Source organism: Pipistrellus hanaki (genome assembly GCF_964339955.1).
Source record: "Pipistrellus hanaki genome assembly, chromosome: 11".
Taxonomy (NCBI): Eukaryota; Metazoa; Chordata; class Mammalia; order Chiroptera; family Vespertilionidae; genus Pipistrellus; species Pipistrellus hanaki.
The window spans coordinates 55,931,148-55,946,402 of record NC_140513.1 but is presented as its reverse complement, the minus strand read 5'-3'; the positions used below and the strand labels follow the sequence as shown (position 1 = coordinate 55,946,402).

The following is a 15,255-nucleotide window of genomic DNA, read 5'->3' as shown; positions in this document are numbered from 1 at the left end:
AGCCCCTCCCGCCCTCCCTCTCCTCTCCAGCGTGCTAACTAACGCCAAACACTCCATCTAACACCCCTTCTCCGGCGTCTGGGGGCTCCGGGCAGTGGCTACATTCCAGCAGTGTTAATCCGTTTTTTATTGTGGGGCGACGCGAGTGTACACACGGGCAGGGGTGGCTCCCCAGCTGGCCTCTCTTCCCCGCTCCAACGCCCCCTCCCTCCCCGCCCCGCCCCCCTGTGCCGCCCCCCTTCCCCCTCAGCAGGAACCTGTTACTTTAAGCGGGGCGTTCCGGCGCGGCGCGGCCCGCCTCCTGGCGGCGGGCGGCGGCCCGCGATTGGCTCCTTCGAGCTCCCCCTGGCCGCCCGCTCGGCCTCCCCGCGCGCTCCGCCCCCCTCCGCCCGCAGAGGCCGGGCGCCCGGGTGCCAGGCGCCACGGCGCATGCTCCGGAATCTCCTCCTCCGGCCCCGGAGCTGCTGCCGCCGCCGCCGCCGCCGCCGCCGCTGCTGCTGCTTTTGCTTTTGGGGCTGAGTTTAATAACCCGGCGAGCGAGCGAGCGAGCGAGAGAGAGCGAACGCAGGAGGGGGAAAAAAGGCAGAGCATGCCCGCCATCTACCCTCTGCTCCCGGGCGCGCTCTCATGCATAGCAGCCTCTTCATGAATTACAGCTGAGGGGGGGGGGCGGGGAGGGGGGACCTCACAGCACCCCAGCACACCTCCGAGCCCCCAGGCATGGCTAGCTCGGTAAGTACATGCAAAAATAAATATAATAATAATAATAATTAATAATAATAATAATAAAAGATCCCCCACCCACTCCCCCGCCTTCCCTCCCTCGCCCTGCGCCGCCAAAGCCAGCGCCAGCGCTCAGCGGTTTCAATTAGAAAATGTGGGTACGGTTTGCAGGGAGCTGCCGCCTCTCCCTCAGCCTCGGCTCCCCTCCCTCCACTCCCCCCCCCCCCCACGGCGCGCGCGCGCGCGCACATTCTCTCTCTCTCTCTCTCTCTCTCTCTCTCTCTCTCTCTCTCTCTCTCTCCCCCCCGCGCCTCCTCCCTCCTCGCCTCTCTTTGCAATCGCAAGAAGCGCACTCTCGCTCACACGCGCGCCCTCACACACACACACACACACACACACACACACACACTCGGTGGAAGGAGGCGAATAATAACTCAGCCATATTCCAGCCGCCGCCGCCGGAGCCGCCGGGAGCCGCGGGCGGGCACGGTCCGGGACGCGGCGGGCAGCCGGGGCGGCCGCCACGATGGTGCGTTGTCCGCGGCGCGTGCGGGCGCGGCGGCTGCGGGCTGACAGCGGCGGGGCCCCAACTTGGCCCCCGCGAGGGGCTGCGCGCCGCCCGGGCTCCGCGGCTGTCCGCCCGCCGCCCTTGCCTTTCCGAATTTCATTTTCTTTGGGGGGTGAGGGGGAAGGTGGGAGGTACTTTGGGGCCACTTTGGCTCTTGGAAGTGTGTTGCGGGGGGCTCCGCGAGGATGGCCTCGCCGATCGCATGGGGGGCTTCTCGCCGGAGGGTGCGGGGTGTGCGCCTTAAGTTATGGATGCCGCCTCGGCGTGTCCCCGCGGGCGTGGGTCTGTGTCTGTGTGTATGTGTGACCGGGGTCTCTCATTTTTTTGTTGTTTGTCGTGCACGGACCCCGGGGTCAGGAGCACGGGAGTCGGTGCCCATCGGCGGCGGCTGCCCGTAGTTTCCATGCAGCCTGGCACCGCGCTGCACACGCACGCACACACACACACGCGGACACACAAAGACTCGCTCGGCGTGTGCCTGTCGCCGGGGGACTTCCAGGCTGGGGGCTCGCCCGAACCCCCTTCGGGGTCCCGGCTGCCTCCCCTCCCACGCCGGGAAGCCGCCCGCCCGCCCGCCCGCCCGCCCCGGCGGCACCGGCTCCGAGGAGTCTTCTCGTTTGTTTCCGATGCATTTGTGGTCGCGCTTGGTGGTAGTGGCTGAGCGTGCTTTCCCTCTTTTTCCCCCCGGACCCCCTTCCCAATGGGGGTAACATTCCGTTACAATTCGGGCCCGTGTGGATGCTGGGCCCGGGGCGCCAAGTGGGGGACCCCGGGCTGGACCGGTGGGGTGTCTTTGGTTGTGTGTGTGTGTGTGTGTGGAGTGTGCGCGCCCACGCGCGTGGAACGTGGATGCAGAGGGCACCGCCGTGGCCTTTTATGTGCGTTTCAAGGAGGATCAAAAAAAGAATAAAAAATAAAAATAATGTCAGGCGGCGCGATGGGCAGGGTGGGACGGGTCGCCCCGCTGTGGCTCACGGCCGCCTCTCCCCCGCCGCCCGCAGTGTGCCGTGCAGGTGAAGCTGGAGCTGGGGCACCGCGCCCAGGTGCGGAAGAAACCCACCGTGGAGGGCTTCACCCACGACTGGATGGTGTTCGTGCGCGGCCCGGAGCACAGCAACATCCAGCACTTCGTGGAGAAAGTCGTCTTCCACTTGCACGAGAGCTTCCCCAGGCCGAAAAGGGGTAAGGGCGCGAGTACAAAAGGAGCCGGATAAAAAATGTCTTTGCCGGCGGAGGAGGAGCGAACAATCGCTGCTGCGCCCGGCGGCCCGCGGCCCCCTCTCCCCCTCCTCCCCTCTCCCCGGTCCCCCCCCCCCCGCCCCCCATCCCCATCCCCATCCCCAGGCGCGCTCGCCCCGCGGAGCCCGGGGACCCGGGTGCGCGGCGCCGCGCTGGCGAGGTCCGGGCTCCCGGCCGCCCGTGCAGGCGGCTTGGGCTGCGGGAAAGTCACCGGAGAGAAAGCACCGTCAGGTGTCGAGTGTTTATTCATCCCCAGCCCGCGCTCCCGGTCCTCTGGGGCTAGCTGCGGCGGCTTCTGTGGGAAAGGTGCAATTAGTTGTGGGGTGTGGGGCTGGAGGGAATAAACAGCATGAGCTTCCCTCCCTCCCCGCCCCCCCCCCCCAAAAAAAAAAGAAAAGAAAAGAAAAGAAAGAAAAGAAAAAAGAAATGGAGACTTGGAGACTTACCTGCGCTATTGGCAGAGAATGTATGGGATGTAGTTATTGTTCCTTCTGGAGAGAGAAGTCGCCTCTCTTGGGGGTCTTCTCTGCCTTCCTCCCTGCAGAGGCATGGAGAACCCAGTTGTCAGGGACTTTTCCTTTTGTGGATTAGCCATCCCCAGCCCACACGGTCAAGATTTTATGTTTAGTTGGGGGGGCGGTTACTCATCCATAGTCCCCAATGGCGCTTAACCGCTCGCTCATTGCGTTTTGAGCAACCTTCGGAAATGAAATGTCTGCCCCGATGTGATCTGGCAGGGGAAGCAGGTCTAGCCTTAAGTTTCAGAGGAACGATGTTTTGTCCTGTTTTTTTTTTTTTTTTTTTTTTTCAGTCCTTCCCCACCTTGTTTTTTTTTTTTTTTTTTTTTTTTTTTTTTTTTCTAGCCTTGGTCTCTAGTTTGTATAATCCTGCTGAGCCTTGGGTGCCCAAACATTTTTTCCAGAAAGGATAAGACAGTTTTGAAGAACAGAAACCGGGTGTTATTTTAAAAGCAATGGAGAGAGTTTTAAGAAATCCTGATTCCTGTTCCCCCACCGCCTCTGGAAAGCTTGTCTGGTTGTTTTAGTTGGATTAGTGGAGGCAACAATATAAATACAATCCGGGGCTTTGTTCGTGAGCAGGTTTATTTATCTAAGTGGACACAATGGTTAGTAGTTATCTTCCATTTGATCCGTAATCTTTATTGGCATCTAGAACTCCTGCAGCCTCTTAGGGTCACATCGTAATAAATCCATTCTGCTTGGAGCTAGGTGGACATGATTGAGCGTCCAGGGGGCGGGATAAAGAAATGCTGTGCGCCTTGGAGGGGGGGAGGGTCGTCCTTTATGCTTATTTTTGTTTCCAGAGCTGTGCACTGCGATGTAGGATGCATGTTTTGCCTTCAGTGGTCTGTTTTAGGGTTCCTTTTGAAAACTTGAATGGTTGGATTTGATGGGCTCTGCTGGATGGTTAATAAATAGATGGGCAGGAATAGATGCATGGCCTGTAGGGAAAGGCATTTAGATTTTGCTGGCGTTTTCTACCAAGATATAACTAGGGATATTATATTCACATTTCCTCAACACTGGGATAAGGATGAGTTATTGTCAAGTTTCTGTCCCACTAAGAGGTTGGGTGTGATGCCTCTTGGAATCTCCCGCTCCCTTTTCCATGTGCCCTCAGAGCCACTGCAGAGGAGTTTAAACAAAAGAAAGCATCTTCTGAGATCCTTGGTGCACACTCTTAGGACCGTTTGGCTGCTATTCGCTTCGAGGTGAAATACATTTAACAACAACAACTACAAAAAAAGCAACGTGTATTGAATCAGGGAAACAAAGTCAGTTGGCTCTTAAGGATGTTGCTCTTAAGATAACTTTGTTTAGGTGTCTTGACCTTCTACAAATGGGCATTATGAAATTAAAGATGATCAGCCTCCCCCTATTTCACCACCATTCTCTGCCTCTGTGGGTGTGTGTGTGCGTGTGTGTGCGTGTGTGGTGATGTTCCCCAGTGTTCCCCATCCCTAATGGTTTTCTGTCCGGCCTGAGGGGATGGGAGGGTGCTGCCCTCACAGCCCACACCTGGGAGCTGTTGCCATTCCATAACACTGTGCCTCCCAATGTCTCTGCTGAGATGTCAGCTTGTCCCCTGGGCTCTTTAGTTTTTATCCTCAACTGCGGAGTTTCTTTATGTCGTCTATAAGCCATTGTTTTAAAATGTTTATTTTTGGGTTTTTATTTGTATGTGTGCTTCCCATGATGTGACAAGTCCTGGGAAAAATGCCAGCTTACATAGCCCAGGAGAGACCTTGTCATACTGTAATTACACATGATTCAGATTGCGAGGGAAGGGTTCTCTGTTCATTGGGGATAGTTGTAAGTTCATTTAACACCAAACGTGCCATTTAATCCTGGGACTCATTTTTTTGGCCTGTAATGTCTTTCGAACTGATAAGAATAGGCACAGAATAAAAATGCCAGGCATTTCTAAGTCAACTTCTATACCTGTTAAGGTGCTATATTTGCGATATTATAGATCTGTAAGTGTGAGGGTTGAAAATGCAAAAATGGCTTTGTGAAAAAAAAAATCCGAGTCACAAAATACTTCAAGGGAATGCACATATTCTAAACTCTGAATGGCTATTAAGAAGTTAAGTCACTTTCACTGTACACAGTAGCAGATCAACAGAAGTGGACCTTAGCACTGAGGATGAATCCCTTAGCCACAAAGATGGATGAGTCCTTCCTTAGTTTCATAAATCTTTGGTTTGAAAAAGTGAATTAATTTTCAGGTTGATTTCCTTTTATTTCACAGTAATATTAAGAGAACTTGTAGAGGAAGAAATTATAGTATCATCAACTTGTTGCCTAATGAGAATTACATATGCCATTTCAGGATTGAGCTAATTGAACTTGATTGAATGAGTTTTTACTCTGTCCCAAAGATGTATTGGAGATTTTAAATTTAAAACTGCTAACACAAATTTCAAAGTTCTAAACGAAAGAGAGAGAGAGAGAGAGAGAGAGAGAGGGAGAGAGGGAGGGAGAGAGAGGGAGGGAGAGAGAGAGAGGGAATTTTGTTGAAGCCTAGAATATCCATTAGATGTTACAGAATAGGCAGGTCAGAGTATAATGCATTTTAAAACCATCTACTAGGAAAAAAAGACCATATCTTGTTTATTAGTACCAAAGATTTATAATAGTCTGATATGACTAAAATGAATAGTTACATTCAAAACATTTCATTTAAAATATTAATGTTTTCATTTACAGTATGATGTGAATTTTAATGAACTTTCTTTTCAATTACAGCTATCCTTACTATTACAATCTGTTCCACTGGCATTTATGATATGAAATCTGTTGCTTATTATTTTATGTAAGCTAATTTGGCCAGTGGTATGAATGGATAGCTTTTTATTTGTAGCCTTAGTCCTTTGAGTGGGCAGATAAAGCCTAATAAATCCACATATATAACTTTCCTTTGATTTAAGTGTTTGACCCAGCTTTACTGATTTGTGTTCTGAAATAATTTGAATAACTTTTTATCAGGGTTTACTAGTTGCAGATATTGTATGCACCTGGTGTATTTTCTCTTTTGAAGTATTTAAAAGGTGTAAGGAAAAATAAAGGTGGAAAACTATACTGATACACTCAGTGTGTGTTAATAAGATTTGTGTAGAATTCTGTATGGAATTAAGATGACCAGTGAGAACAGTTTTACTACTAGGCAGTTTGAAGCAGCATAAGCATAATTGTCTAAGGCCCCCAAAAACTCAGTTGCTGGAGGAACTCTTATGTGGTGTTAGTGAGAATGTAAATTGGGCACAGACATGTTGGAGGGCATTTGGCAAAATCTAATAAGATTGTAAACGTTTATACCCTTTGACCCAGAATTTTACTTCTAGGAATTTTTTTTTTTTTAAACAGATATGGCTTCACAACTATACAAAGGCAGATCATCGTTCTTGTGACTGTTTCTTAATAGTAAGCCATAAGGGAACTTTTCTCAATTGAGTAGGAGTGAATGATGGTAATCTATACAAAAAGAGGCAAATCTACTTGTAGGTGCAGGAAGATCTTCAAGATACATTAAGTGAAATAAGGCTGGTTACTAAATCAGTGTGATCAATTAAAAAATGTGCTTAGTAGATAAAAATATTTATGTGTGTATGTATATAAGTAAAAACTCTCATCAATAGTTTTCTCAGAGAGTGCTGAAGGTGCTGGTGGAGATGGGGGTTATTTTTGCAGTGTTTGATTAAAAAAAAAAAAGTTAATTCTATATAGTTAAAGCACTCCAATGAGCAGTCATCACTTTTTAAGACTGAAAGTCAAAGAGTAAAGACCCAGGATAGAACATTGCCTTTTAAACAGGGGTTAACTTGTAGCTACCTAAAAGTGATCTTGAACTATCTTGAATTGCTCAGTAGTAAGGAGCTAAGGTTAGGACTTGTATTCAAATGCTGACTTAAGAGATGTCTGGTGTCCGGTGTGATCTTGAGCAAGTCACTTCTGTGTCTTTTTCTCGTTTGTGTCCTCCTTTGTAGGGAATGACGATTGAACAGAACCAGTACCTCAGAAGTTGACTGAATAGGAATCAGGTGTTCTCAAATTTATTGGTCTTCAGACCCCTTTACATTTAAAAGTTGAGGACTCCGAAGAGCTTTTTCTGTGCACGTTTTATCTGTTAACATTTACTGGATTAGATATTAAAACAGAGACATTTTAAACAAATTCTAAAACAAAAGAAGAGGAAAAAAGAGTGACATTGTTTTATTTTTTTGTGTCTCTTTAATGTTTTGTTAAATAGAGGACAACTGGATCCTGTTATGTGCTTCTATGTTCAGTCTGTTGTGTTATCGCATGTCACCGTAGTTTCTGGGAATCTCTGCTGTACACTCAGGAGGGAGTGGGAGTGAAAAAAGGCAGTTAATGTCTTAGGGTTGTTTTGAAAATAATTTTAACTTTGCCAATTCCTGGAAAAGGTCTTGGGGATCCCGGGGTCCCCGGGTTACACTTGGAGAAACTCTAGTATGAAGTATTCAGCATACAACCTGGCACATATAAACTGCCCTCTTCATATGTGGAAGCTGATTTTTAAAAAACATTCTTGTTGCTGGTAAAACATTCATTTAGTGGAAAGAGAAAAGATAAATCTTCCAAGGCATTTGCCTGGTTAAATTCCAGTGTAACAATTATCTAACAATATTTTTTCAGAAAAGGAAATCCCAAACTTTGGTTTTACTGGATATATTGTATACTTAATGTCCATTTTATCCCGTGTTATCTGTGTTCTGTACAAGCCTTTTACATCTGTTATTTTAGGGGACCCTCTATAGCATTACCTCCATGAGGTAGACAGGGTAAGGAGTATCAGTGGGTTTCATAATTTTACTTTTAAAGATCTTTGTTCCTTCTCTTGGTTCTTTGAAGTTTTTTTTTCCCAGTGATCTCCCATGGACCAACCTTAGCCCTTCAGCTCTTCTTTAAATTTTTAAATTTTTTAAATTTATTACACATGACTCCCACTACTTAACACAGCTTTTATAGTTCTACGGTGAGGAATTTTTAAAAAAAATCTCTTAGTGACTTACGTTTTCAAAAAAGAGAACTTGCAGGGGGAAGATGTTAAATACAATTATACCAATTACAAAATTAAGCAAGGACTCAACATATTACTGAACTTTATTAAACTTTAATTTATTTGGCCAGAATGTAGAATATTTTTGATCTTTGAAACATAATGTTTCACATTGCCCTAATAGAAATCATATAGATTTCTATATTTTGTTCCTTTGGCTTTTATACTTTTAGTTTATGCTTTTACTCCTCAGAGAAGAAGCTGACATGTAGAAAGAAAAATTCTCTTGTTCAGTGATACAAAATCATACCCTCTTAAAACATTTGTTTTGTGTGCATGTGGCCAGGATCTCTATAGTTCATTCTCTTCCTAATAACATATATTGTAATGCTTTAAATTTTATTCTCTTATACTTTGTGGTTCTCCTTATTCTTGCTTGTAGTGCTATAACCATTTTTGGGACTACAACTTGTCTGAAAAGTGTCTTTGGATAAATATTACTTGCCCATTGAGGATAATACAGGTAGTTCATAAGTGTTTTTTTTTTTTTAAAAGAGCTTTTGTTATAAATATCATAGAAATTACATTGCACAATTGTACAGAGCTGGGGATAAAGCACTAAAGCATAGATAGATATTCTTACCCTGCACAGATGGAATTTCATCTTTTTAGAGCTGAATTTTATGGTGTTACATTGAATATAGATTTGTCAACATTATTTGGACATATAGATTGTTCTCAGTTTGAATTTGATATGAATAATGCTATGTGAACATCCTTGACATTCATTTAAATCCTCACTTGAGCACATGTTTCATTGATTTTTAGAGTCAGAAGAAGGGGGAGGAGAGGAGAGAAAGAGAGAAAAAGAGAGCGAGAGCGAGAGCGAGAGCATGAGAGAGAGAGAGAGAAAGAGAGAGAGAGAGAGAGAGAGAGAGAGAGAGAGAGAGAGAGACAGAGACAGAGAGAGAGAGAAACATACATTGATTTACCTCCAGCATCTGCCCCAACTGGGGATTGAACCAGCAACCTTTTGATGTACCAGATGATACTCTGACCAACCGAGTCACCTAGCTGAGGCCTTGACATTTATTCCTAAGGCTCTTCAATAATTTTTAATGTTAACTTTCCAGATGGGAGGTAGGTGAGTCAAGGTATGTAGATTTTAAATTTTGATATGCATCACCAACTTTCCTTCAAAAAGATTGCACCAGTTTATACTGCCTATTTCCCCACATGGTTGCCAGTACTGGGAATTATAGTTTTTATTTATTTATTTTTAAAGATATTTTTATTGATCTCAGGGAGGAAGGGAGAGGGAGAGAGAGATAGAAGCATCAGTGATGAGAGAGAATCATTGATCTGCTGCCTTTTGCACACCCCACACTGGGATTGAGCCCACAACCCATATCCTGACTGGGAATCGCACTGTGACCTCCAAGTTCATAGCTTGTGGCTCAACCACTGAGCCACATTGGCCAGGCAGTTTTTTAAAAAATTCTTTATTGTTGAAAGTTTTACATATGTCTCCTTTTCCCCCCATTGACTTCTCCCCACCTGCTCCTGGCCCCTAGCACATGCCCCCTCCCCCCTGTTGTCTGTGTCCACTGGCCATGCTCATTTGCATGGATACACGTTTTTGGTTGACCTCTCTGCCCCCCAGTTTTTGTTTTTTTAATCTTTGCCAATCTACTGGATGAAATAATACCCCATTTTTATTTGCACTTAGTTGATTAGTAACGACAGGTATCTTATGTATGTACTTCGTATTTACCATTTTGTCATTTGTGATATGCCTGTTTTGTGCCTTTTTGATAGTCCTAAAAAAAAAAAAAGTTTAGGAAAGAATGATAACAAACATTCAAATCCCCACTGCCAAGAATGAAAGTGTTTACATTTTATCATATTTGCTTCCTTGTTTTGATTTTAGGGATTTAAAGTATTGTAGATTCAACTAAAATTTTTAAATGCTACTCAACCTTTTCTTCCAGCTCTTCAGCCTTTCTTCCGTCTTATTTATGTACATTTATATTACTGTAAGTCATAGGATATTGTGTCTTAAAATATTCATAAAGATTGTCATACTGGGAGAATCATTTCTTCAATTGAGATATAATTCACATACCATCACACTCACCCCTTCGAAGTGGAACATTTAGTAGGTTTCAGTATATTCACAGGCTTGTGCAACAATTGCCATGACTTAATTCCAGAACATTTTCATGAGTGAATAATTTTGTATCTTGCTTTCCTCCTACCCCCAAGACGTTTTTGAACTTTCTGTTGTTGTTGTTAATCCTCACCTGAGTATATTTTTTTCCCCATTGATTTTTAGAGAGAGTGGAAGGGAGGGGGGAGAGACAGAGACAGAAACATCAATGTGAGAGAGACACATTAACTGATTGCCTCCCTCATGCACCTCCACTGGGACCAGGGAGCTAACCGCAGCCCAGGTGTGTGCCCTTGACCAGGAATCGAACCCGAGACTCTCCAGTCTGAGGGCTGATGCTCTATTCTCTGAGCCAAATTGACTACGGCTGTTTTTGAACCTTTTGGTATTTCATTTATTGAGAGCCAATTCATCTCCTTTAAGTTCTTCTGCCTAGTATTTCATTGTAGGGATATGCTTATGCTTACTTTTCTGTTTCTCTGTTAAGGACTACATAGGTCATTTTCCATTCTGAACATCTTTGTAGGTTTTACCTTGTACAAATGAATAAGATTTTGGACATAAACCTAGAATTTGAGTTGAGGGTACTTTTTCATTTGTACCAAACATTGTTAGATTGTTCTACAAAGTAGTTGTGACAGTTTATGTCTTGTCAGGGAATGCATACTATTTTTTTCTACATCTTTGCCAACGTTGGATATTTCAAGGTTTCTTATTTTTGATATTTAGTTTTAATATGGTATCTTTTTGTTTTCATTTGCATTTCTCTGGTTTCTATTTGGTTAAGCCTTTTCTATATGTTTCTGACCATTTGGGTTTCCTCTTTATTGACTTTTTATATCTTTTGTTTTAAGCAAAAGATGTTGAGATGCTAGGTTTTTTTTGTTGTTGTTGTTGTTTTTTGTTTTTATCTGTAGGGTGTTAATCCTTTGCTATTTGTGTTGAAAAGATCTTTTCCTATTTTTGTCTCTTTCTCTTGTAGCCTAATGTATGCTAGTTTTTGGTCATATACAAGTTTTCAATTGTGTCAAAATGATATATTTTGTTTTGCTTTCCCTGTTTGGTTTTGGGGTTTTGTGTAAGAATATAATTTGTGGTCATGGTAATGTGCTTAACCAGTAGACTTGGTATGGGCAGGATACAGTGAAAGGATTGGGGGGGTCGGGATGTTAGCGTGCTTGTGTCTTTTAGAGCTGGAAAGGACACTTGAGATTCTTCATCCTTGCCCTCTCGTTTTGCTTTCAGTCGGCAGCCTGGAAATGTGAAGTGATTTTGCATGTAGACACAATGAGTCACAAGTGTGCTGGTGCAAAGATAACCATAATAAATGGCAGCAAATGTTTACTTTTAAAATATTGAGTAATTATTCACTTATATTAGCAGACTAATGTTCGCCAGTAACTGCTTTTGTAGACACGATCTAGGATTTAATTAAGTGGTGGTAACCATGGCAGATATTGTTTAAAGGAAGAAGCTCTGTAGCTACTTTCAGGCAGCATTAAATTCCTTTTATGAATTTGAAGTTTTCTTTTGAGATTAAATCATTAGGAAAAATTTTTACTGAATGGAAGGTACCCTCTAATATTCCCATCCCCTTTAGCCTCCCCCTCCCCCACGGTATTGTAATTCCATGAAGGATGCAAAACATGGTTTTACCAAATAACGCTGTATGACCTAATTCTTTTAAGTGTGGTAAGTTTGCAGTGGTGGAGGCCTGAAGAAAGTTATGACCATTGGATTTCTAAAATGACAAGGCTAAGCAGTTGGGCATGGGCTAGTAGGTCTGTTGTAGTTAACAATTAACTTTTTTGGATAGAATCAATGCACCATCATTATTTTATTAAGGAAACTTATGGCTTATTTTGAAATGGGTTCTGAGGTCCTTTTATTTAAGTGAATGCTCCCAAGTGATCATAAAGATGATCAGTTGAACTGAATTAGAGCTATTACCTATGTTAGAACATTGATATTCTCAGAGCCAAATACATTTTAAAATATTCGATTTTACCAAATGTAGATTTTTTTTTTTTTTTGGTTCCTCTCCAGCAGAAATCATTAGTCAGTTATTTTCCCATCAGTGCCATGCCAAATGCTGTGTAGTGGTATTGATTTAAAAAAAGCAAAATATACATTAACAATTTTATAAAATATTAATAACCATAGCAGTGGCCTAGAGAGTAGCCAGATTTACTTGCCTCTTGATAAGTCTGCATATACATTTAGTCTGCATGACGCCTTTAATTTTTACAAATAGGTTTTGTGCCTCTTTCTTCCTCCTTCCTCTCTGGGTGGTGTTGGGAGAGTTTACTGTCAGATTATTCAAGGTATCTATTTATTTTAATAATCATGTATGACATTTTGAATGTTTAAAAACAAGGCTCATGGTAGACTTCATGTCATCCACACCTTTTATCCAAAATACCACATTATTATGAATTGCTGAATAATAAAAACTTCCTTTGTATTAAATAAAAAAATTCTCTATTTTACAAAATAGTTTCCTTTGTTTGATTTCTTTCTGTGTTCCGGTATTATAAGCAGCTGTTTTGTAGTGACTCAGTGAAAATTAGAGAGTTTAGTTTGTTGGGATTTGGTTGCTTTTAGTGGGATGAATTGTTCAAAATGATGAATGACGTTTGTCGTATCAGAGTTGTTTGTTGTCGGACTTTTCCTACCTGTGCACAAAACTAGCAGGAGCCGTGGAAAGCTGCCTTCCTCCTCATATGGACCGTCTGGCTCCAGCACGTGTTACACGCTTCTGTCAGCCCAGCACTCACCTTTCCTTCAGTGCGAACCCGTGGTTTCTCCTGCGTCGCAGTAGGGGTACACATCAGATGAGATGGGACCTGTGTTGTCACTGTAGGTTGCACTCATACCTCTGATCAATGCAGTCTAGACATTGGAAGTTTTGACAACAATATAACATGAAGGTAGATATTGGGAGTCAGAAAAAGAGTGTTAGAACTCAGACTTTAGGGTCCACCCTCCAAAGTGGTAAATTATTACACACTGTTCTAAAGCTCACTTCTTCCATACCTCTAACAATTGACTTGGTGCAAACAGAACCACCACTTGAATTTAGCAGGAAACGTTGTGTTGGCCGAGAATCCATCTAGAATGTGTTTCTAGCTTATGTTATAGGTGAAATGAATTGTTCTCCCTTATTCTTCCTTCACCTCCTTTGGCTGCTTTTAAAAAAGCCACACACAAATTTGAGAGAGTTGGCCAGGTCTATCTCTTTTTTTACTACTTAATCCAGGAAATAAAACTAGCCTTTTAGCTTTAAAAAAAGGAGTCAGATGTATTCCAGTAACTGGTAGGAGCAGTATTTAGCAATGCAGCAGGAAAGGCCTAGGCCTGGGAGGTAGAAGGAATGTGTTTGGACTAAATAAACTCTGTGGGCTTTTCTAGCCCTGAAATACCATTTTTCCTTAGTTTTTTAAAAAAGGATACATTCTGAGTGTATGACTGATGCAGTGTTTTTATAATGATGAAACAACAAGCGTTTATTGGCTATCGTCTGTATGTTGGTTAGTTGTCATGCGAGACAATAGGTATGTGCCGCTATATTTAATTTCTCACTTTTCATAAGTGTAGTTTGAATAATGTTGATATGAACTTTCATATATTGGAATTGAACTGTTTTTAATGGTGAGTGAACAGTGAAATGGGTAAAAGGCTTGCTGTGATGGGGAGGTAGAAGATAACCGAGGCATTTCATGTAGTAGGTGATGAAGTTTTGGTTATGAAAAGTAACTTTCTGATTATTCTGGTGCCATTTACACCAACCACCAGCTTCTTGTAGGCTGGAACATTCCAAGAACTCGAGACATCCTGTGTTTATTTGAAACTACTTCTTTCAAGTATAGTTCTTGACCAGGTCGTTAGATCATTGAGTTTTTCATGGAAGTTGACCGACTTACTTATTTATTTTTTTTGTATTTCATATAATATAGCCCAGATCTTGAAATTGTGTCACTCAGTTTGCTTTTATGAAGTATCATGTTTCAGATAACTACTTATGTTTTGTTGAAGTTGTCTTGAAAAGCAAGTGCCCTTCTACTCTTTACTTGCAACAGCCTGCATAACTTGTAGGTCAAAGAAAAGGAATTCTAGTTATTATTTCAGCTTGTCTAATGACTCACTGGAGCCGTGGCTTTAATTTATATAAAAGCACATAAATGCAGACATTTTTAAAGAAAGCAGCAAATACGTGAGCGCATTCTGATGTTTTAAAGGTGGCTACAGAGTAACTTGTAGTTAAATGCTATTTGAAATAGTGTCTTTCTGTGGAGATTCTTTTTTTGGGCTTATCATCATTGATTTTAGTACTTAGTTCAGTCCATTTTCTTCATACCAGAATTGTTCATTGTTACCCACGTTTTGAGAATTGTGATAGATAAAAATACATAAATGAGAAGATGGGAAGAAAATACTATAGCAAAATGCCAAGAGAAGTTATCTCTGGGAGGTGAGCTATCAGAAAATTCCTCCATCAGCAAAATTAGTTGGATTTTCATGACACATTTTATGGATATCTAAATGTACAAGTGAACATGTTTAAAATAAGCTTTCTTTTCTGATCCCTTGGTTTGGTTTTAAGTTATGTCATTTGGAACATATACAGGAATGTCTTCCCCAAGGAACATTTTTATATTTTGTTATTTAAAGTTTTAACCACCTTGTCATTTGAGTTTTTAAAAATATAAAAATGAATATATACTTAATGTTTCATAAGTTGATTATAAGATTTATGTAAATAATGTCTTTAAATTTCTTAATTTTTGTTGTTGTATGACAGTTGTAAAATTAACCAGATTAACAGGATTTATAAGTACATATTCATATAAGATATTCGTTGTAACAAACACAACCATATTTAATATTTCAGTACAGTATAAATTTTTGGAATACTTAGGAATGTTTGGAAGAGTTTTGAGTTTTTTTCTGTGGAACTTTGATAAGTACAACTTTGTTAATATGTTTATCTTGATATGTAGCTTTACAAAATTTT

At 42.4% G+C, this 15,255-nt stretch overlaps 1 protein-coding gene across 3 annotated transcripts in view; it reads left to right on the top strand.

The window, feature by feature from the left end:
- The first annotated feature begins 391 nt into the window (after positions 1–391).
- The window catches only part of MLLT3 (MLLT3 super elongation complex subunit), a 254,769-nt gene continuing 239,905 nt past the window's right edge, over positions 392–15,255 (top strand). The window contains exons 1-2 of one of the 3 annotated variants that reach the window (XM_084898097.1): positions 392–732; positions 2,293–2,473. In XM_084898097.1, coding sequence (XP_084754223.1) covers positions 721–732; positions 2,293–2,473 — 193 coding nt within the window. In that variant the 5' untranslated portion in view covers positions 392–720. Of the gene's footprint in view, positions 733–1,055; positions 1,253–2,292; positions 2,474–15,255 lie in introns of those variants that run through there. The other 2 variants (XM_084898098.1, XM_084898099.1) reach the window with 2 other exon arrangements.